Source organism: Postia placenta (genome assembly GCF_002117355.1).
Source record: "Postia placenta MAD-698-R-SB12 unplaced genomic scaffold POSPLAscaffold_3, whole genome shotgun sequence".
NCBI classification, from domain to species: Eukaryota; Fungi; Basidiomycota; class Agaricomycetes; order Polyporales; family Adustoporiaceae; genus Rhodonia; species Rhodonia placenta.
In genome coordinates this window covers 1,565,404-1,585,947 of record NW_020169834.1, presented here as the reverse complement: position 1 = coordinate 1,585,947, position 20,544 = coordinate 1,565,404, and the positions used below count along the sequence as shown (strand labels likewise).

The 20,544-nt window shown below is 54.3% G+C and overlaps 8 protein-coding genes across 8 annotated transcripts; 7 read left to right on the top strand and 1 right to left on the bottom strand.

Moving 5' to 3' along the window:
* Window positions 1-180: 180 nt before the first annotated feature.
* POSPLADRAFT_1178730 (hypothetical protein) lies at window positions 181-1,898 on the top strand (the record flags this gene model as incomplete). The annotated part of the gene is made up of 8 exons (XM_024488612.1): window positions 181-239; window positions 355-499; window positions 564-797; window positions 862-970; window positions 1,025-1,101; window positions 1,153-1,272; window positions 1,331-1,416; window positions 1,470-1,898. The coding sequence occupies 8 exons, from the start codon at window positions 181-183 to the stop codon at window positions 1,606-1,608; spliced, it is 969 nt and encodes a 322-aa protein (XP_024341885.1). The 3' UTR covers window positions 1,609-1,898.
* Window positions 1,899-2,990: 1,092 nt separating this feature from the next.
* Window positions 2,991-3,281, top strand: POSPLADRAFT_1133907 (hypothetical protein; the record flags this gene model as incomplete). Its single annotated transcript, XM_024484413.1, has 2 exons — window positions 2,991-3,098; window positions 3,159-3,281. The coding sequence occupies 2 exons, from the start codon at window positions 2,991-2,993 to the stop codon at window positions 3,279-3,281; spliced, it is 231 nt and encodes a 76-aa protein (XP_024341884.1).
* An 831-nt stretch (window positions 3,282-4,112) lies between these two features.
* POSPLADRAFT_1031978 (hypothetical protein) lies at window positions 4,113-4,721 on the bottom strand (the record flags this gene model as incomplete). The annotated part of the gene is made up of 4 exons (XM_024476817.1): window positions 4,113-4,163; window positions 4,285-4,445; window positions 4,475-4,495; window positions 4,577-4,721. 4 exons carry the CDS (start codon window positions 4,719-4,721, stop codon window positions 4,113-4,115), a joined length of 378 nt encoding a protein of 125 aa, XP_024341883.1.
* A 99-nt stretch (window positions 4,722-4,820) lies between these two features.
* Window positions 4,821-7,672, top strand: POSPLADRAFT_1038926 (hypothetical protein). The gene is made up of 10 exons (XM_024477462.1): window positions 4,821-4,897; window positions 4,995-5,004; window positions 5,096-5,151; window positions 5,220-5,256; window positions 5,314-5,431; window positions 5,526-5,781; window positions 5,844-6,181; window positions 6,269-6,421; window positions 6,522-6,691; window positions 7,352-7,672. The coding sequence occupies exons 3-10, from the start codon at window positions 5,136-5,138 to the stop codon at window positions 7,506-7,508; spliced, it is 1,245 nt and encodes a 414-aa protein (XP_024341882.1). The 5' UTR covers window positions 4,821-4,897; window positions 4,995-5,004; window positions 5,096-5,135; the 3' UTR covers window positions 7,509-7,672.
* A 1,510-nt stretch (window positions 7,673-9,182) lies between these two features.
* On the top strand, window positions 9,183-13,488 carry POSPLADRAFT_1167264 (hypothetical protein). The gene is made up of 8 exons (XM_024487959.1): window positions 9,183-9,345; window positions 9,388-9,462; window positions 9,778-10,527; window positions 11,197-11,274; window positions 11,339-11,487; window positions 11,540-12,430; window positions 12,491-12,749; window positions 12,804-13,488. The coding sequence occupies exons 1-8, from the start codon at window positions 9,216-9,218 to the stop codon at window positions 13,007-13,009; spliced, it is 2,538 nt and encodes an 845-aa protein (XP_024341881.1). The 5' UTR covers window positions 9,183-9,215; the 3' UTR covers window positions 13,010-13,488.
* A 489-nt stretch (window positions 13,489-13,977) lies between these two features.
* POSPLADRAFT_1044498 (hypothetical protein) lies at window positions 13,978-14,888 on the top strand (the record flags this gene model as incomplete). Its single annotated transcript, XM_024478553.1, has 6 exons — window positions 13,978-14,059; window positions 14,120-14,180; window positions 14,238-14,305; window positions 14,368-14,415; window positions 14,474-14,542; window positions 14,593-14,888. The coding sequence occupies 6 exons, from the start codon at window positions 13,978-13,980 to the stop codon at window positions 14,886-14,888; spliced, it is 624 nt and encodes a 207-aa protein (XP_024341880.1).
* Window positions 14,889-16,575: 1,687 nt separating this feature from the next.
* Window positions 16,576-17,246, top strand: POSPLADRAFT_1134121 (hypothetical protein; the record flags this gene model as incomplete). Its single annotated transcript, XM_024484437.1, has 4 exons — window positions 16,576-16,802; window positions 16,865-16,938; window positions 16,991-17,073; window positions 17,127-17,246. Coding segments are annotated over 4 exons (504 nt in total), but the record flags the coding sequence as incomplete, so codon positions are not given.
* Window positions 17,247-17,301: 55 nt separating this feature from the next.
* POSPLADRAFT_1167263 (hypothetical protein) lies at window positions 17,302-19,534 on the top strand (the record flags this gene model as incomplete). Its single annotated transcript, XM_024487958.1, has 7 exons — window positions 17,302-17,383; window positions 17,438-17,480; window positions 17,530-17,605; window positions 17,656-18,399; window positions 18,449-18,489; window positions 18,538-18,708; window positions 18,757-19,534. Coding segments are annotated over exons 1-7 (1,917 nt in total), but the record flags the coding sequence as incomplete, so codon positions are not given.
* Between the last annotated feature and the right edge of the window lie 1,010 nt (window positions 19,535-20,544).

Sequence of the window (20,544 nt, the reverse complement as noted above, 5' to 3'; positions counted from 1 at the left end):
TCAAAGAGCACCGCACCCGCCGCTCATTCCTCAGCCCATTGCCTTCGGACTCACCTCCTCCTCATTTCTTCTGACACGAGCAGCATTGATTGTTGCTCTGTCCTTCATCTCTTCGCACTCACCTACTACACCCTCACACCTTTAAATCCTACCTTCTCATAATCACCGCCGTTGTCAAGCATGGCCAGAGACAGACTTGCAGCAATGAGGGTGAGGAGAACTCACTCAGTTGAATATGTGTTCCTGGTTGCTCATGACTGGTGGCCCGCAGGCACAGCAGGGTGCCAACACTGGCACGTACGTACAGTATTGCAACTTCGCGCAGTAATCATGCTAAAGCGCTGGTTTCGAAAGCGACTCCTACCCCATGCAGTCCCAGAGGACGAACCCATATGCGCAACAGGACGTCAGCTCCGACAGCTTTGATTCAGTGACGAAGGAGAGCACCACGGGTCTCAATGCTCCCGCCATGGACAGCATGTCCGCGTTCTACAGCGAAGTTCGTGTGCCCGTCTCCCCCACGGGGCCCGCCGTGTTGACGCCCATACCCGTGTCCCCCTTAGATCTCTTCTATCCAAGACGACCTGCGAACATTCAACGACAATGTCTCCCGCATCTCCGACCTCCACTCACGGTCACTAGATAATACGGACGATGCCGCCACGCAACGCGTCACCCAGCAGCTTGACGAGCTTGTTGCAGACACCAGCGCCCTGAGCAATATGCTGAAGAGGCGGATCAAGGCATTGGAGAAACAGGCAGGGTCAGGGAGAGATGGTCAGATTCGCAAGCAGCAGGTGAGAAGAGTCCGCCGTATCTTGCCAAGCAGACCCGGGTGTGCTGACTGGCGGATGTGTTTAGACGGGTTTGGTGAAGCAGAAGTTCGTGGAAGCAATCCAAAACTACCAGAGCGTGGAGCAACAATACCGGACGAAGTATAAGCAACGCCTGGAACGTCAATTCAAGATCGGTGCGTTCATGAATGTCATAGCGTGTGCTGTGTTAGACTCACAGTATGTCGTAGTGAAACCTGATGCGTCGCCGGAAGAGGTCAAGGCCGTCGTCAATGATGATCAGGGTGGACAGATCTTCAGCCAGGCTGTAAGCGTTCTGCCCACGGCTCACGTTTGAGTGAAGCTGACGACATGTCAGCTTATGAGCTCCAACCGGTATGGTGAAGCGCGCTCAGCATACCGTGAAGTCCAGGAGCGGCACGAGGACATCAAACGTATTGAAAAGACGATCTCTGAACTTGCTCAATTGTTCAATGATGTGAGTCTGCGTGAGCGTGGAATTGTATTGTCGGAAGGTCTGATGCCTCTGTTTTCAGATGAGTGTCCTCGTCGAGCAACAAGATGAGCAAATTAATGTTATCGAGACAACTGCCGGAGAAGTTGAGAAGGATACTGAGGCAGGGTACGTATGTTGTTGATCACAATAATGCTCCTTCTGACAACCGGCGCTCACAGTCTGCAATACACGGAGAAGGCTGTCGTGTCTGCTCGTGCAGCAAGGAACAAACGATGGATCTGCTTTGTTATCTTCCTCATCATCATTGCTATTGTCGCCATTATCATTGCGGTGGAGGTCACGAAGAACAAGAACTAGAACATCGTGGCCGCCTTTTTGTATCATACGCCTCTCATCTGGTTCACGGACTGGACAATCTCCTGGTATTGCTTATTTTTTGTTCCTCTGGGATTACATACAGTACACGGGCTGCACGCCGCATGTCTCACATACTCAGCGGCGTCTTCGCTTCTGTACTCGTTGCCTCCATGCAGACTCGCTATTTAGTCGTCGGTACCGCTCCCTTTAGTTGCGCCAAGCGTTGCGCCCCTGTACAGTACGGACACTTGCCCCATGGCAGCAGCTGATGGTGATACCCTTCCCTCTTCACTTTGACATCCCGAGAGCAGCAGTTGCCGCGCCTACATGCATCCAGAGCGTGTGCTTCTTGAACTGAAGGATCTCACCTAGGCGCGGTACAGGTGCGGTAGCGGGCAGGACAGCCATGCGCAGGCCGCACAGAGGCCTGGCATCCCGATCATCCAGAAGGGGGAGACCGTCGAGCAGACGTCATGGCAGGTGTCGACGCAGGATAGCCATGAGAATTCGCCTGGGCGCACATCCAAACACGATGGATGAACTGCTTACGTGAGGGCGGCGAAGGCGATACGACAGTTCCGAGCATGGGCCGGCGGATGTTGGCCGCGACCTTCTGCCCGTGAAGACCGAGCGTAAACTGGGAGTATGATCGCCGTGGCCGAAGAATAGAGATAAACGGAGCCGGGGCAGTCGAGATAGTCGCTCGCAGAAGTATTGTTCTGTGGCGAGACAAACATCGAGACTTTATAACAGCGCTGTTGCTATATTGTACCTCGACTTATCGCACGCCGTGGTATCGGTGCTGCCAAAACGGAACGCGGGCGGAAAGAGGACCCGGGCGGATAAGGAACTTGAAGCGATGCGAGTCGGCCGATTGCCATGCGGAGGCGGTTGGTATCGCAGTCGGTCTGGAGACAGGAGGTGCGGGCGCAACTTGTGCAGCAATTTTCAAGTTGGAGCGCGCGAGCAGAGCAAGGAGAAAATTGCGGGCTGGGAGGCTGTGCCGGCTGGTGGAAGAAGAGAGAGGCGGTCAGGAAGTAAAGGTCGAGGCCGGAGGAAGGACGGAAACGGATCGGGCAAAAGAGATCTCAGTTACATCGCCTACACGTGCGATCTTAGATCCATGCCCTGCAGTAGCTGACGCGTCCCCCCGCGCCTAGACATATAAACGCATCCACGCAGCCGTCTCTTTCTCTCTCTCATCTATCGCTCGCTTCACTCCACGCTCCCCCCCCCTCCCTCGTCGTGTCATCGTGAGTGCCCGTCGTTGCTGTGTGCGCGCTGGGATTAGATATGGCTGACGGCTTGCGATCCCAACCAGCATCCTATACATCCTCCGTACACCATCTTACGTACAACCACCACCACAACTCCCATCCATCATGCCCGCTAAGAAGCGCTGCCAACTTCAAGCTGAGCCTCGCTGTAATCAGGCCGTGCTGCGTCTAGTTGGCCAGTGCCCCCATTGCCGAGCAGAGTTCTGCGGTACAGTGCGTACCTCCTTTTGTTCGAGTAGCCCGTTGGTCTGATTCAAGTTGTCCTCTATTTAGCATCGTATGCCCGAGCATCACAGTTGCCAGGGCCTCGAGAGCTGTCGACAGCAGGCGTTCGAGAAGAACAAGGCCAAGTTGGAGAGTGAACGGACTGTAGCGTCGAAGATGGCAATGGCATAACCTCCCGCCAGCGTCTGTCCTTCCACCATATCCTCTCCCTCCCCTCATGATACTCGATCCTCTCTCGCCTGCATATATATTCCCTCTCCCTGCACCTGGCCAGGCCATCGCCATCTCCATTGTCGCTACATATTGTTCACACCCGGCTTCTCATGACTCCCACGGACACATAGCATGTAATTATCTTATCCCACATCTACTGGCTGGTTTCTTTCCATGTGACACACCGTGTTACAATAACTTGGTCGTCACTGTCATCGCATACTGATATGCATTGTTCTCTCCTATCTCATTTGAGATCTCGTATGTATCACTGAGCAATTTGGGCACAGTTTAGATATTGCCCACTGGTCCGATATTCCATTTGTCGTCGATGTTCATCACATTGTCAATGCACTAATATGGCTGCTTGTGCGTGAAATACCATGCATAGGAAGTAAGACCGCAGCACCCATGTCCACACCAGTTTCAGTGTGATGTTTGGTGTCGAGTGGGATATATATGACAATTGAGGCAACGCAGGAAGAAAGAGCAGGGCGTAGTGCTCAGGGACGCTAAGGTCCATCTGTGTCTCGCACGCATCTGCTCGCAGTCGTCGAACTGCAATTGCATCTGCAAGGAGTCTCGTATCATGGGTTCTCAGAGTCGGCTCCGAAGCCTAGAGCCGGTCCATTTCCGGATCTACAAGCTTCAAGCACTGCAATATGTCAGGGGACGCACCGGGAACATGTCTCATAAATTCTGCAGCGCTGAATAGAGCGACAATATTAGCGTTGCAAACCAAAGCGGCATATATTCGACCTGGGGTATCTGCAAGAGCTACATAATAAGCTATATGGAGGCGCTGATGACACCCATCTCTTGCGGGAGGGCCTGGGCATCCTATGGAGACCTATCCATTTTGAACGGACAAGCTCATCAAATGGACCAGCAAAGCGGTTTGCGTAGCGAGCCCTATCACATGTACGCGATGCAGAATCAATTCCATAAAGTAGGGACTGACCTTCACCATGATGAGGCCTTCTGATAGACCACAAGTGATGCCTTTCGTCACTTCGATCCGGCTTCCGTCAGTCGCACGCACCACACACATCTGGCGGGGAATGTTAGGCGACACGAGCCAGATCGTACGCGTCCATTCTCTGCCGCCTTTAAGTTCATAGCCTACGTAAGAGTTACGACGTCAGACTCACCTATTGCGTACTGCAGCACACCTGTGACCACATTATCCACCTTCCGAGCATTCCTCCGAGCATGAATGCGGATCATACGCGCGCAAGGCTACATGCGCATACCGCCGCGGGCGGAGGTTGCGGCGCGGGTATTGTGCGGGGAGGCCATGCGGGCAGGGCAGCCTTCCTGGTCCGCGTCACGTCCCATGATGATGCGCGCGACAGGCAAGAGAGGAGTCAAACCCGCTTTATCGTACAATCGGCGCATTCTGGGCTGATCGGGGCCTGATCGTTGCGCGTTGTTTGAAGGGTAGGACGCCGAGCATATATACTTTGCGACGGCATCGCACCGCCCCCGCCCTCTTCATTCCCTTCGTCTTCAGCTCCAGGCTTCAAGCTCCCAGAGCCGGCTTTCGTCTAGACATTTAGAGTTCGAGGTTGCCGGTGAGTGCTTTCCTGTGTTTTCCTGTCGAGCGGTTTTCAATGATCGAGCCGACTCGATATCACGTGCCATCAAATTCCCCGCATTTTGAATCCCCAGAGCCCAAAAGGTGAGCTTGCTGGGGCATATGGTCAAGAAACGCTGCTCACCCGCCCCAAATCTTCTCCTTAACCCTCACGAACGCCTGCCATGGCCACCAGACTCAAGCAAGTAGCAAGTCATCTCAGCGGCAAAACCAAGATGTCGGTCATTCCAGGTGAGTCATTCTCGGTACTGGAAGAATGGCGCATCCACTCACCACGACCATATCTGTCATCCCGCCAGAAACATGGGGTGGCGTTCCGCTTGCGCCTCCCGACGCGTGCGCTATCGCGTTCGTCCAGGAATGTCAATGCAGCTGACGCGTCGTTTCGCGCAGCATCTACAAGCTGACCTATGCGTACAACGATGACCCGTACCCAGAGAAGGTCAACCTCGGCGTCGGTGCTTACAGAGACGACAATGCCAAGCCGTGGATTCTGCCCGTGGTAAGAAAGGTACGTGCTCATTTACCGTTTAACCTCGGTCCAACCAATCCGGAACGTATCATCGCTCCCTCGACAGCTGCGCTGACCCGCATAATCTCCGCAGGCGACCGAAATCACGGTGAACGACCCGGCGGTCGACCACGAATACCTCCCCATTACCGGCCTTGCGCAATTTACGAGTGCCGCAGCGCGGCTCATCTTGAGTCCCGAATCTCCTGCCATCGTGGAGAATCGCGTTTCCAGTGTGCAGACCATTTCGGGCACCGGCGCAAACTTCCTTGGCGCGCTTTTCCTCAGCCGCTTCTATCAATGGCCGGAAGGCCAAAAGAAGGTTGCATATGTCAGCGACCCGACATGGGGTGCGCACGTAACCTGGGAGCACTTTGTCTTGACGCTAATTAATGTGGTCGATTAAATACAGTGAACCACCATCAGATTCTGAAGGGTGTTGGTATCGAGCCACTCACCTACCCGTACTACGACCCCGCTACGATCGGGCTCGCTTTCGACAAATACCTAGACACGCTCAAGTCAGCGCCTCCTCGTTCCGTTTTGCTCCTTCATGCGTGTGCCCACAACCCCACCGGTGTGGACCCGACCCGGGAGCAGTGGTTGCAAATCGCGGACGTCGTCCAGGAGCGGGCACACTATGTGTTCTTCGACTCCGCATATCAAGGGTTCGCGAGCGGCGACCTGGACGCCGACGCCTGGGCTGTCCGCGAGTTCGTCAAACGGGGGATCCCGCTATTGATTTGCCAGGTATGTGCCCGACGCGACTCCACCTTCGGAAAGGGTGGTGAAATTTGTCCGTCTGTGACACTTTGAAATGACACCTTTCATTGCCAGAGCTTCGCGAAAAATGCAGGGCTTTACGGGGAGCGCGTTGGGGCGCTGCACATCGTTTCGCCGACGCCAGAGGCTGCTGTGCGCATCAAGAGTCAGCTGTCGGTCCTCACGCGCAGCGTAATTAGCAGTCCGCCTGCACACGGAGCCAGGCTGGTAAGTGCTTACCCTAATTTCCGCTCTCAGTGCTCCACTGACTGACAATGTACGAAACCGGCCTGTCACCCCCGTGGAATGTTGAACCCCTAACATCTAGATGGCGCTTATCATGAACGATCCAGTGCTGTTCGGGGAATGGAAGCGGGACATCAAGACGATGGCGGAGCGCATCATCACCATGCGGAAGGAACTGCATCGCCTGCTCACCGACGAGTTGAAGACTCCTGGGAATTGGGATCACATCGCCAACCAGATCGGCATGTTCAGGTGAGCATCGTTGACGTTATCCGTCGTTATTCAGTCCGCAATCGCCCTCGAGTGCGTGGATGCGAGTTATTTGTAATGACGAGGCATGCCGATCGTGGGGGTACATGACATCGTGAACGGTGATTGGCGCGGACATAATGTCCGCATTGGATTGGGCACTTGCTCGGACGCATTCGAGGGCAGGTCTGCACATGGCCGCACCTTGTTAATTGCTGTTTGTCCGAGGGTGCTCATTCTGCACCATGTGTGTGATAGTTCGCCCGCGAGGGTGTTCTCCACCGAGCAGCTGCAGAATGGGAGCGTGCATGGAAATGACTTTGCGATATTAGCTCCGTTCGGCTGGCGACTGCGCGCATCTGTACGACCTTCTTGGACTGCTCGTTTGGGCGTAAGGATGTGCCTGGCGGGATTAGGTTTGGCTTTCGAGCTCGCAGGCACGTCGCCGCGATAGCCCCTCCGCGGGAGGGATCGGGAAAATATGCCACCGATCGAGCCGAGATTGGGTGCCGGGTCTAATGCCGATTGGCAAGGGGTGCTGAGCCAATCATGATCGGCACGCGTGTGCTGCCACCACGGCGCGGTGGTTTTATAGGTTGATACGTGTTTCCGCGCACGCTTGCGATGTGTGTCTAGAGGCTGATGGTTTTGGTTTGTTCGCAGTTTCACAGGCATCACGGAGGAGCAGAGCCGCCTGCTGACGGAGAAGGCGCATGTCTATCTAACGACGAACGGGCGGATTTCGATGGCGGGGTTGAACAGTCACAACATCCGGTATTTTGCGGAGTGTCTAGACAAAGTGGTGCGGGGGCAGTTATAGAGCAGCGGAGCGGGCCTGGCCAGGCCGTGGGGCGACTGGCCGGAGGTCGGTTCTCGAAAGCGGCGCGGGCGGCCAATGGGAGGGCGCGGCGGTGTCCCGAGTGTACGACTGTTGATGTTTGAATAGAAGAAACGCCTTTTCGGGGTGGAAAACAGACGCTTGTATGCCTGATTCGGCAGGCGTTGTGAACGGGTACGGCGTGGGACATGACGTCGTGTGAGAATCCAAGGCCAAGTTCCGGGCCAAAAAAGACGGTGACATCATGGGCTGTTGAAATCGCGGGTTGACGCCGGGGCCATCATTTACGGCCAGCAGCAAGCCAGCAGACGGAGAGCCCTGCCAGTGGCTGCTTCTGTCCCTTTCCCGCCGCCTGCTTGCCGTTTTCAGTCCGCCCCCGTCCCTCGCAGACTCCTGCGTCCTCTCTGCCCTTTTCTGTCCGCGTCCCGCCCGCCCCCTCCGTCCCCGCCTCGCTTCCGACTCCCCGCCCCCTCGCGCGGCACACGCCCTCGACACCCTCGACGCCCTCGACGCCCGCTCTCGCCTCTCGGACCCCACTCAAATCATCCGTGTACCCATATCCGACGCACCCTTGTCCCGTTGTTTACCCTTCCGTCCCCGGTCAGGCTTAGAATCCTTCCCCACATAAAGCCTCCACCGCGGCTGCTGGTCTATATGCTGCAACGTCTCCATTGTCCACCGTCTGCTTTGCTTTCTGCTACTCGCGCTGCTTATAATCATTTGTATTCTTGTCCGGCGTGTCTTCTTGCGTCATAACCAAACCTTCTTCATTGGGCCGCCCGCGTCCTCGTGTGCTCATCATAATCGCTATTATACTCACGTTTGCGCGCCTGTCCTTCTCGTCTTCCGCCATCACCTAGTATTCCGCAATCTTCTCGTCTTTGGGTGCGTGTCCTCTCCTTCGTCTGCGCTCTGACATAGACATAACCGCGCCTAACGTTATTGCTAGCCTGCCCGTACATGGGAATCCTTCTGTCATTTTTATTCCCCCGACTGTACATGACCGCAGATAATTCGCGTTCGAGCGCTTCTAGCTCTTCATCCCGCTCTTCTTCGCCACGGCCAGACATTCCTCTTTCACCCATCACCCCATCTTCGCCTGCCCATTCAGCAGATTCCGTGTCGTCTCCTGTTTCCCGCGACCTATTCGTTGAGTCTTCCTACCCCGATATTTTACGCTATAGTCCTCATGCAGTCGGCCTCGGCATTCGCGCGGCCCAGTCCACCTTTGGTGCTTCTGGTGCCGGGTCTCGCCCGACGCTTTCTTCCGTACAGCAGGGGTCAGGGTCGACGTCGTTCAAGGCCACAGAGCCTTCGGCTTCCTTAGGCGCAGACGATTTACGGGAAGGCACTCCGCAATTGCAAGAGGGATCTATCCAGTCGGCAGTCTTACCTAGCTTACAGTACATTATTCCGGCCACGTCTGGAGACACTGTCATGCCCACCGCTGACACACCGCCGTCGCCAAGCACGCATTCAGCTACTTCTGCCCTCCATATTGCGATCCCCATGCCCACGGCCTCGTCCACGTCCACGCCGTCGCCACCGCTCCAGCCCTCTGCAAGCGCGCCACTCCAACCCGCTATGGCCTCCGCCACCCTCGCCTCTGCGTCATCGCCCACTCAGTCGGCGGAAGGCGCATATTTCAATTTTGACGACGCTTCATTCCCCCTCCAGGCAGACATCTCTATGTCTGACCTCGACTTCACTGAGTTCGACGCCGATGGACTTAGTGCACTTGAGAAGATCTACCTTTTCTCGAGGAGTCATGCGGGGTTCCACCGTGTGTTTATTGTGCACGCGCTTCCCAGATACCTCGGTGCCGAGGACACTGACGGCGGGACATATGCGAGTCCACAAGATGTGGATCACGTTACACCCGCTGAGGCGGTGGAGTACGTTCTTCCTCTGCTGAACGGCCTCGCTCTTGACGAAGGTGCGTGCTCACGTTTGACCATGATCTAAAGTGCTGACGGTTTCCTTGCATGCATCTAAAATCATCTTCGTAATTCACTCGCATCATCCGCCCCGAAAACGCTCTTGCATCGTGCCGTCGGCTGATTTCTCACTACGATTAATTCGGCTGTGCATCTCGGTGGCACTCATATAACCTGCTATCGCGCTTATCTACTGCTCGCTAATTAAACCATCAAACCCCGTTCGTCGTCGCCACTCTCAATCATCCCACATTACGCTGTTCATTGCTCGTCGGTGCGCATGTTGCTGTTGCTGTGGCCTCTGACGCCTGCAGATGAGGCAGTGAAGGAAGCCCTAGCGGCAGAGTTGCTACCCATTGTCTGGTGGTTTATAACACACTGCAGACTCGTCGAGGAAGACTTCTCAACCCCCCAGCAGGATACCATCCTGGAACAACTAGCAGAGCAATCACCCGAGCTCGCCGGAGTAACGCCAATTCCGGTGCAGGCATTTACTCCAATTCTGGGGACGTTACTGCTAAGTCAAAACACATTGGTTGGTGGCCCTGCACGACATGCCGTCGTCCAACTCCTCAAGCGCATTCGGCACGCCGAGGAGCGCGAGGACGGTCATCCAGTCACTCTCCCCACCGACAACGAGCGGCCTGAACCCGACTATGCTGTAGGCCTGCTTGGCCCTCCGGAGCGCCACTTGTTCGAGCACGAGATCGTCCACTCTGTTGTCATCGGCATGGGCCGTCTTGATATGCCGGATGTGGATGACGGACCACTTTCCAACATTTCGACGCCTCGCAGTCAGGGTGGGCACCACGAAACGCATATCGAACATCACCCGCACAGCGGCCACGATATGCGTCCTGCGACACCTCCGATTCCAGCAGATGCACCGGATTCGACAACGGCCGGCTCGACGCCACTGGCTGCGCCGTCCAGCACGCCCGATTCGTATTTCCCGGTCATGCCTGTTGCGCCGCACGGGACGCCAGCACCATCTCCATCAGCCTCTCCGAGAAGGAAGCCGTCCGATCTACCGGAACAGCGCGACGCGACATCCCCAATGGCTGGTATCATTACATCGCCAACATTCAGACTCGGGCAATTACCTGCATCGCCATTGGGACGAGGACACTCTCTGAATAACGTTTCATCACCCTCGCCTGTGCGTACCGCGCCTCGCATGGAGATCAATCTCCCCTCTACCGCACAGCCTGGATCACCTCTGGCGACAATGTCGTCGTATGCACAATTTGGGATCCACAGCACAGTTGCTGCGGACGAGATCTTTGAATCGCCTCCTGCACTGAGGCCCACACCCCCTTCGTTATCGAGCCCGACGTCTACGCCGTCGCTGACGTCCTCGTCTTCTTCGTCAACATGTGACGAGTCCCCCGTGCCATACCACACGCCAAGCAACTCGACTATATCCACTGGTCCGGTATCAGTAGCTTCCGGAGGCATTGAAATGCCAGTTGATGCGAGCACAATGATCCTCGACTTGCCTGTGATCGAAAACCCTTGGGCACAGAGGAGCTCTGCAGAGAAAAGCATAGAGGCATATCTGAACGAAATGGAGACGCCTAAGACTATGGAAGGTCTCGGCATCCGTTCTGAAGCGGAGCAGGAGAACCGAAGCAGCACCATGTCTACTTGGGGTGGTTCGGGACTGTCCGAACATGATGTAAACATGCAGGACGTGTCGAACGCGGTACAGGAAACCGCTGGAGAGGACGAAGACGAAGATGACATCAGCGAAGAGGCTGCTGTCGGTCGTCTGTCGAGTATGAGTTTGATGGCGGCCGTTACGGCAAGTGGTAAGTCAGCAACGCGAAATCCTGACTCTGCTTCTGAACCTGAATATCAACGCTTCCTTTGCAGGAACCTTGAAGGAGGAGACGAAGACCGCATTCGTCACTGAAGTCGAGCGGGTAGGGAGAGATCCAGTCTACTGGGTTAGAAGAGAAGCTGCCTTTGCTGTCGGAGCATTAGCCAAGGTTGTGCCAGACGAACTCGTAATCTCATCTCTGGTAAGGATATTGATTTAAAAGAGATCGGTGTACGAACTCACAAAATATTTAGCTGCCGCTTTTTGAGTCACTCTACCAAGATCCTATTTGGCATGTTCGTCACTCGGTGCTATTCGCACTGCCTGCCATCCTATCTCGACTCCCTCCCAATCGCAGGCGCTCGCTGGCCCTCGATGTCATACTCCCTCTATCCTCAGACGAGTCACCCACTGTTCGATCTGCAGTGCTTGAGGCTCTCGGTGAGGTCATGCATACATTCATCGATCTCGAGGATGGACCACCACGTGAGCTCCTCGATATGTTCATTGGCGTTCGCGGAGGCGGCGCCGAAGCGGCTACAGTCATCCAGCCGGACGCCTCATCCACAATCCAATCACCGATATCTGCATCTTCTCGGACAAGCTACAATCCGGGTGCAGAACCACAAACGGATGTGGACATTTATGACGACCCAGCTCGCCCCCTTGTCTGTGCATTCAACTTCCCCGCTGTTGCTCTGACTCTGGGACGCTCGCGGTGGCCTGAACTCCGTAACCTCTACCTCACCTTGTCGCAGAGCTCCTCATTCAAGGTGCGGCTAACTCTTGCCGCCTCCCTTGGGGAGATAGCAAAGATCATTGGACCGACGAACGCTCGGGAAGACCTCATGGACGTTTGGCGGGCGAGTATCTCCGCCGACGACACCGAAGTGCGACTGAAGGCTACCGAATGTGCCGCGGTGTTTGTGCGTGCGTTAGCGCCCCCGGAGCAGGTTGCCGCACTAGGAGAAATAGAGGTCGGCGTTACATCAGGGAAACTCCGAGGCTGGAGAGAGCGGGAAGAGGTTATGAAAAGCCTCGCCTCTTTCCTGGACATCTCTGGCTGCGAGGATATCCTCCGGCGGCTCCTAATGCAAGGCCTCGGAGACCGCGTGTCCGCTATCAGAGAAGCTGCGGTTTCAGCGGTTAGTTACTCTTGATGTATCCCACGTCCACCTTCTTAACGTTTTCTTTATTTGCATCAGACACCGGCGTTCGTAAAAGCATGGAGATATATGCCTCGCCTTATAACCGGGCTCAGGGAGGGTATTAGAGCTCTTGCTCACTCCGATTCGTACCGCGAGCGAACCACATTCGTGACATGCGAACAGGCAGTCCTCGTCTCCACAGAGAGCGATTTTGTCTTGTTTGACGAAGGCTTTTGGGACATACTCTCTCATCTCAGTCGCGACCCCATAGTAGATGTGAGGATCCGCGTCGCACGTCTCTTGGTGACAATCTCCAGTACGTATCGCTTGCTTGTATTACCGATCAGCACTAATTAACGTATTTGTGCAGCCGACCACGTCAATGACGCGCCCATTATGGCTCGTGCCTTGACGCTCGCTGAGCGGCTGGAACAGGATTCCTCACAGGACGTTCGCGCCTTCGCACGATCCATCAGGTCACGCAGCGAGTCAGTTGCACCGAGAAGTCCCTGGGAAATGGAGGCTCCGAAGAGTGCCATTACGTTTTCTCGACCTCCGCCCCTCGCGCCCAGTTGATAAACGTGCGACGAGCGAATTTTCGTCAAGCTCCTCCTACCCTCCTGGGCCTCGTATAGCGGTCGCCGCTCATTATCCCTGCTACTCGCGGATCAGTGTTTGGTACGGCAAGCACCAGTAAAGGCCTCCGCATCTCCGTGTCAACTCTCGTGCCGCCCAGCAGGCCTTCTTGCACAGGCTGCAGATCACACGACTGGACGGGGAATCGTCGACCCTTGTAGTTGTCACGCTAGTCGGAGATGCTAAAGCTCTTCGTCCTCTGCCCCTAGGATGATGATCCTTCTCGGCCGTATACCCGCATCGGCACCATCCTTTGGGCTCTATCTTCTTGTGTTGTCACTTGTTTATTTAAGTTAACATGTAATGGAGGTCGTCCGTTATGACACGATCACATTGTACCAGATACATATATTATAGATCGTATACATCCAGATGTCACTATAGATATTCGCAGATATAATAACGCCATTGACGCCACTACCCACGAGTCTATGCCATAATTACAATCGAGATTCGATGATCGAGTTCAGCACGTGCCGCCGAGAACAATCAGTTTCCCTGATGCAGCCGGGCAAACGCCGAGCGCTTCATATGGACCAAGTACAAGAATGGAGAGTGGCATCACCAGGAACGAGCTGTCCTTTGTTTTCGATATTGAGCGATGTCTGTATCCGGCTGGTGACGGTGGGCTTCCCTACTTCTTTCACGATTTATTGGCACTCAGCCTGGACAATAGGACGTTGGCGTTATTCTCCTCCGCGTTCTCTGCGAGATACGGGAGACTGGCTGGCCCTATCCTCTAAGTGATCGTGGATCTGCTGGCAGCTTCATCGTAGCCATATCAAACTTGAACTGCCCACCATGAACTTCCTGTCCCTATTCATGCGGATTAGAACCGCGGTATTCGGTGAGCGATCAAGTCTGATCTCGCGCACGGACTCGGGTGTTGAGACTGGTGAGTAGCCACAATGATACTCTCGAGCCTGGCTTGGTCTACAGTGCTGTGCGTGGAGCTGTCTCTCAGATGGGATGTGTCGCAGCCTTCGCAAAGTCAGTACCTTCACTTCATTCCCTAAGGCTCAACCTCAACACCATTCTGTATCTCCGCAGGAAATCTCGTCTTCTTGCTCATCTTCGTGAACTCGAGCACATCAATCATACTCCCGACTATGTATGTGCGGTTCGCGCTTATGATTCGCGTTGACATTTAGCTTGCGCTGGTGATTAGGTTGACTATGCAGTTCAAGGCGTGGCTAGAAGTGGTGCGGTTGGTGTTCCTGCTCTCGTTACAAATTGGTGAGTAACCGCAAACCCTCCTCGTCTGTGATGTACTGCTGAGACGAAATCATCGTGTCTAGGCTTTGCTGCGCTTTTCACGGTTTGGAGCCCGACCTTTTCATGTCTTGGTGAGGATGTGTTTGGTACGTGGATGTAGTATATCATGCTTACTGATCTGTTCAATAGATGGAACCTCTGATTGTCGGAGTATCAACACTTTTATACTGGCTGGCAGCTGGGTCAACCCAAGCATACGTGAGTGTAAAAGATTGACTTGCATTCTGTGAATGCTCATGATGTTCAAGTTATCTGTTACTCCGTGCTCCTCGTCGCCTTGAGATGCTGGGTTCGCCTACATCCTGAAGCAGCGATATATTCCGAAAAGCGGCAATCCGAGTTACCGATGATGTCGCCACCTGATGAAAGCCAGACTCAGGTCAAGGTGCCATCAGGCTTGTTCGAAGCCTTGGCACCTGCTATGGCTCCGCTGTCTGTGCAGCCGGCTACAGGTTCCTTTAAACGCGGATCATCACCACCTGATAGCGGCGCACCTCGCCGATCCTCTGGAAGGTTATCGAAACGGCTCCCAAGCTGGTTCTAGCAGAGCATCAATACCCCGAATTGTATCTTATGTCGAGCTTTCGTGCACCATGTATACCTAGAAGCCCTGCACTTGATGCCTGTGCCCATCTGCCATTCTACTCTCTGAACTCGGTGAACATTGCTGTGGTCTAGGTACGCCGGTGATCACTGTTTGGCTGACGTGCCCACTGTCCACATATTCTGACCATATGCTACAGTTTTAGTGCTCTGCTTTTATCCTTTGGCACTGTAGATGGATCTGTGATCGTATCTCGAAGCCCTAGCTACCTGAAAGCCAAAAGGCGCAACCACTTTTGTGGCGTTCAATTTGTAGCGGCATCTAGCTGCGGAGGTGCCGAGCGCCCTTGTCGGATATGCAGGTCAGAGAGAACACTGCTGAGTCGGGATGTTCTGCAGAAGGTCGCCAGTTAGATGGATGTGCTTTTAAGTTTGCTATACTTGACATCGAAGCGCCTCCTTGCATAGTTCAGCAGGTGTCAAGAATGTCCAGATGATGGCTTAAGTACACCGAACACCAGGTTGACTTGTCTCTGGGTTTTCCCCTCCCTTTCGATATGCCATCTATGCTCTTGCCGCTCGACAATACTTCTCTACTGTTGTTGCATCCAGAAGATACTTGTCTGTCAAGCCCAATGGTTGCGCAGGTCACAGTTAAATCGCACAGGTAGGTTGGGAGTAACGTTTGTTGAAAGCCTATCCTTACTATCGCGCTTAGGGGCACAGCGTCCGTTGATGACATAGCTGCTTTCTTCAACGTTCAACATGAAATATCCGTACGGGCATATCTCTGATACTTTGCGTACACGAAGCGCACATAAAAACGCGCATATAGGAGCTCATTGCTCGACTTATAATGACGCACCTGGACAGCCCGCTCCCATCGTCTGTCCTCTTTGAAGGGAATGGCTATACCTTGATCGCAAGTATGTTTCACACCTTGCCTTCTCAGCTAGGCAGCCGAAGAGATCTAACGCGCCATAATCTGGTAGACTGCGTGCAGTGGACCTTTGGTTGCCGGAAGCTCAAGTTCAAATGGGGGGAGGAAGACGTCAAGGCATGCGGCGTTAAATGGATCTTCGTCTTCAAACAATGCGACTCCTAGACTGCCCTTCAATATGGCAATGTACGAAGGCGACGGTCTGATGCGCTGTGTTGTTTTGTAAGTGAGAGCAATCACATGGACGCATTCATGCGAGGAGGCGGTGGAAATGGATAGGACGGATACACGGTTAAGGAGGGCGGCTTCGTGTCCCATTGGAAGACGAAAATACTATGGAAAAACATACTTGGCTAGTTATTAGTGCGCTGCCATGAGACCGCAGTAGTCGGATATCTCAGATCCATCGCAGCCAATCTCACGACGGCCAAGTATACACGGCCCACGTGATCATGCGTGTTGCACCCTCGACTTCGGGAGCGCATTGCATCCGTCCAGGCTGCCTGCAAAGCGTGGCTTGACACACTGTTCCCTACCACTTTGCTCTTGTGTTGCTGCTAGCAACCCGCGTCAAGGCTTCATAACTCCGGTGCTCTCAGTTGCTCTCCTAGACGTTGACACGGACAAACATAACGCTCGGAGCGCGTACTATATACCATGGCGGACTGGGATCCTCCCAGGATGAAGGTCAGACGGCTTCATGCTGAATTGCCCTTGTACTCAATAGCTACAACGGGCCACACAGTCGCAACTGAGACAGACCGCGCAAAGGCTGGGACAGCTGCAAGACAAGATAGAATCCCAAGGTCAAATTACTCGCCGGGACATTGCCACCCTGTTGCAGCAAGGCAATGTGGTCCTTGCTCGGGCGAAGGCGCAGAAGCTTATAGGCGAGGACGTTCTGAGTGACCTACTGCAAACGCTGGAGATGCATGTTGGGGTGATTCTGGGTCACCTGAATGAGTTCGAGAGGAGGTAAGCGACACCTTGCAAGCTCTCGGCATCGGCGGCTCAGTATAATTTACGGTTCCCGTTAGTGAACCACCCGGTCCGGCGGTGCTTGAAGCGGCAGCCAGTATACTCGCTGCCGCGCCAGATGTCGAATCTCGAGGTGTGTAGACCCATTTCGATTATGCTGAAGGCCCTCACCGTGCATTGTATAGATCTTCGCCAGGTCTACGAGCTGCTAGCGAATCGCCTCGGTCGCGACTTCATGCGCTCTGTAAACGAATATGTATCGCCAAGAGTATGTGCACCTAAGCCGCCCTTGCCTCATGCACTCATCGCGGAATACGACAGGTCAAAGCTGCACTGTCAGCCCGTCCCCCTTCAGCGGCTGTACTTGATAGGTACATGTTCGAAATAGCACAAGCAAATGAAGTCTCATGGATACCAGACCTCCTGCCTCAGCAGAAGTAAGTGTTGTACTTCTTTCAAATTCAACTCATGCTGACGGTGGGTCTCGTGGGCCAGAGTGAATGTCATATCTGGAATGCTAGACATGTCGGCTTTGCATGCAGTTGATATCGAACGTCTTCGTGCACTGTGCTCTCGTGGTATGTGCACAGGTCTTGTCAAACATATCAGGACATATCTTGAACGACATGCAGGGTTGTCAGATACCCCTCCGTGGCTCAGACCCAAGGTGTGGAGGTGGGTCTCTTTTCCGCCGTCCCCCATGCTATTTAACGTAATTGAGAAGGTTACTTCTGGGTTATCTTCCGACTGAGAAGACAAAATGGCCCGAGGAGAGCAAGAAGAGTCGGGAGAACTACTACGTGCGTGTGCCGTGCGCCTAAATCATATCTGCCCCTCACAGCTAGCTCAGGAACTTGTCCGTCGGTTACTCGAGCCGTTCTCTGATCTCCCGCCACCGACAAAGCCCCTTGCGCCGATGGATTCGTCGTTGATGGCGTCATCCAAGGAACTGTCTCAAGTACCCTCAGCTCTGATGACTGCTCTACAGGAACCTCCAGAAGCACTGGATCAACGTCCACTTGATGAAGCGGCTTCGAAAGACATCCGCATTGCTTGCGCACAGAATTTGGATCGCCGTCTTCGTGTAATCCGAGAACTGGAGTTGAAGGGTGCTGAGTCATCGGATGCTACCCCAGAAATCCGCCTAGAAAGTATGCCGGAAATACGTTTGGACGCAGCGGAGGCGTCGTCCGACGAAGAGGATGGCCAGACCTCAAATGCTGCGCCCTCGTCGGTTCCTGGTTCTCCGGCGTCCGCACTTTCTGCGCTGTCGACCACTCTGCTTCCCTCGCGGTCATTCGGAGCACACCAGAAGCATGTGTCGGCTCTACTGCGGCTTCTCTACATCCATGCGTCTCTCAACCCTGCCAACGAATCTCCGCACATTGCTTCGCTGTTGGTTCCAGTCTACTCTGCTTTGGTAGAAGAGATGGTACCGGATGACGCTGCGCACGTCGAAGCGGACGCATTCTGGCTATTCGAGGCAATCATAGGGGAACTTGATGATCTCAATGACGTCGAAGGTGGTCGGATATGGACACAGAAGTTCAGCGCGAGGCTGAACTGGGCTGATCCTGAATTAGCAGAGGATCTGGTGAGTTCATCCCCTCTCGACGAATACTCACCGCAATAACGGAACCAAGCAAATCAAAGGGTTGGACCCCGCACTTCCTCATTACTCCTTGTAGGTGTCGAGTTCTCTTACAGAGACATCGCTAAACGATCGTCCTAGCCGATGGCTCGTACCTGTCCTCACCCATACGCTACCACTGCCCTCGGTACTCATGGTGTGGGATGCTCTACTCTCCCGACCTATGAGGCAACGCGACCTCAATGCGAAGCTAGAGTATCTCGTCGATATTTGTACCAGTATGCTGCTTCGCACAAGGGGCATATTGTTGCGGTATGCTTAAATTCAGTTTACCCGTGGCTGGTCTAACGATTCTTTTAGGCTGGGTAGATCTGGGAGTCATAACCCAACTTTATGGTCAATCGGAAATCCTGCTGCCTATACAACACCACTCGATCCTCGCGAGCTCGAGGATGCTTTTGCGGAAGGCATGACATTCCTGCAGCAATATCCGATCGAGGCAGCTGGAGGTATTGAAGCTATCCTACAGGCTGCATACGACCTGTCGCTGCGCCGTGACGCCGAGCGGACTACCACAAGGGTGCCCAATACCGGTTTCGGTGCTAGGTTACGAGATACTGTATGGAGGGGTTTTGCCACCCAAGCACCGATCGCCGAGTCACATCATGAGGACCACGAGAGTGATCATTCAGACAGTGACTATGATGATGATGAACCACAAGCTCTTGTCGCGCAAGGACAAACGCTGGCGGCTCGTTTGACTGACACGGTGTGGAGGGGTATATCTAACGAAAGCGCCATGGAGGCTCCACCATCACCCACTATGCCATTATCGCCCTATCCTTCTTCTCCTGAACCATCGTCGAAGGCTCTACCTAACCCGCCGTTAGAAGAACCACCGGAAGCAAGCACGAGATCATCGAACAGATCCTCGATGTGGGGCTATGCCGAGAAGTTGAAAGAGTCTGACGCAGCTGCTACATTGGCTAAAGTCAGCACTAATTGGAGGGTAAAGGCGCTGGACGTATGGAACAAGCGGCCAAGTGGTGGCCCATCCACTTTTCTTGCTCCCCCTTCGACCTCGCATACTCCTCCCGAAATTGGTACGCGACGTGCTTCATTCACTCAGGATTCGCTAGAGAAAGTGCAAAATGACAAACGACGAGGGACTTCTTTGCCTGGGATTGACCGCTCAGATGCATATTCGCCACCGGCGCGTCCCGCTTTCTTCCGCCCGCCAAGAGACAGTATTATATTCACTGGCAACCAGTCACCATTATCCCCCACTAATGTCGACGTGTCTTCCATGTCAGACACAGGGTCAGCTCGCAGCTCGTCTTTTAGGCAGTCTCTTACTGCGTCCCTCGGAATGTCAGATTCCCCGAAACCGACACCCAAATCAGGTCCCCGGCCGTTACTCCTTAATTCGGCGTCCTTGATTACGTCCGGCCACTCGCGCTCTCCGACAAACACCCCAACATCTGGCGCTTCCGAAAGGGCATGGGTCGACAGCATCAGAGACAAACGGCCATCCCCAGTCAACAGAGAATCATTGTCGTCAGCATCGTCAGTTTCACCGTCCGATGCACGCACGCGGTCAAGACCAGGGAGCCGTGCCGAGGTGGAATCGGGCATTGGAAGTAGAATTGTTCCTCTGCGATCGTCGCGATCGCCCATGACTGCGAACTCTCGACGAGCGACGCCCACTTCCTCTGTCGCCTCTAGCCCTCCGCCAACACATCGACGCATGGATACAGAAACATCAACACAATTCGGTAGTGACGATGGTCATAGTGCTAAAGGATGGGCTCATGTCAATGCCCACGATTCACCTCCCACGGGTCCATCGCCCCCACCCCCTCGTACGCCCGATGCCTTCTCAGCTGTGGCCCCAGATGTGAGAGTCAAGACTCCAGATACCTTCAGAGGTTCTGTGACCCTAAGCGATAACAACGAGACTGATCTCGACAAGCCCATGCGCGGCGGATCAGAGGCCAAACTGGCACGCAGACAGCTGCCACGCTTGTCTGTAGGAGGGGATTCGTCCGACTCATCTGCAACGCAAGCGCCTTCACGAAACTCTCGGGTCAAATCTAAACGTGTCCCTCCACGATTAGCGACGGCGCATTCTCAAGACGAATCCAAGAC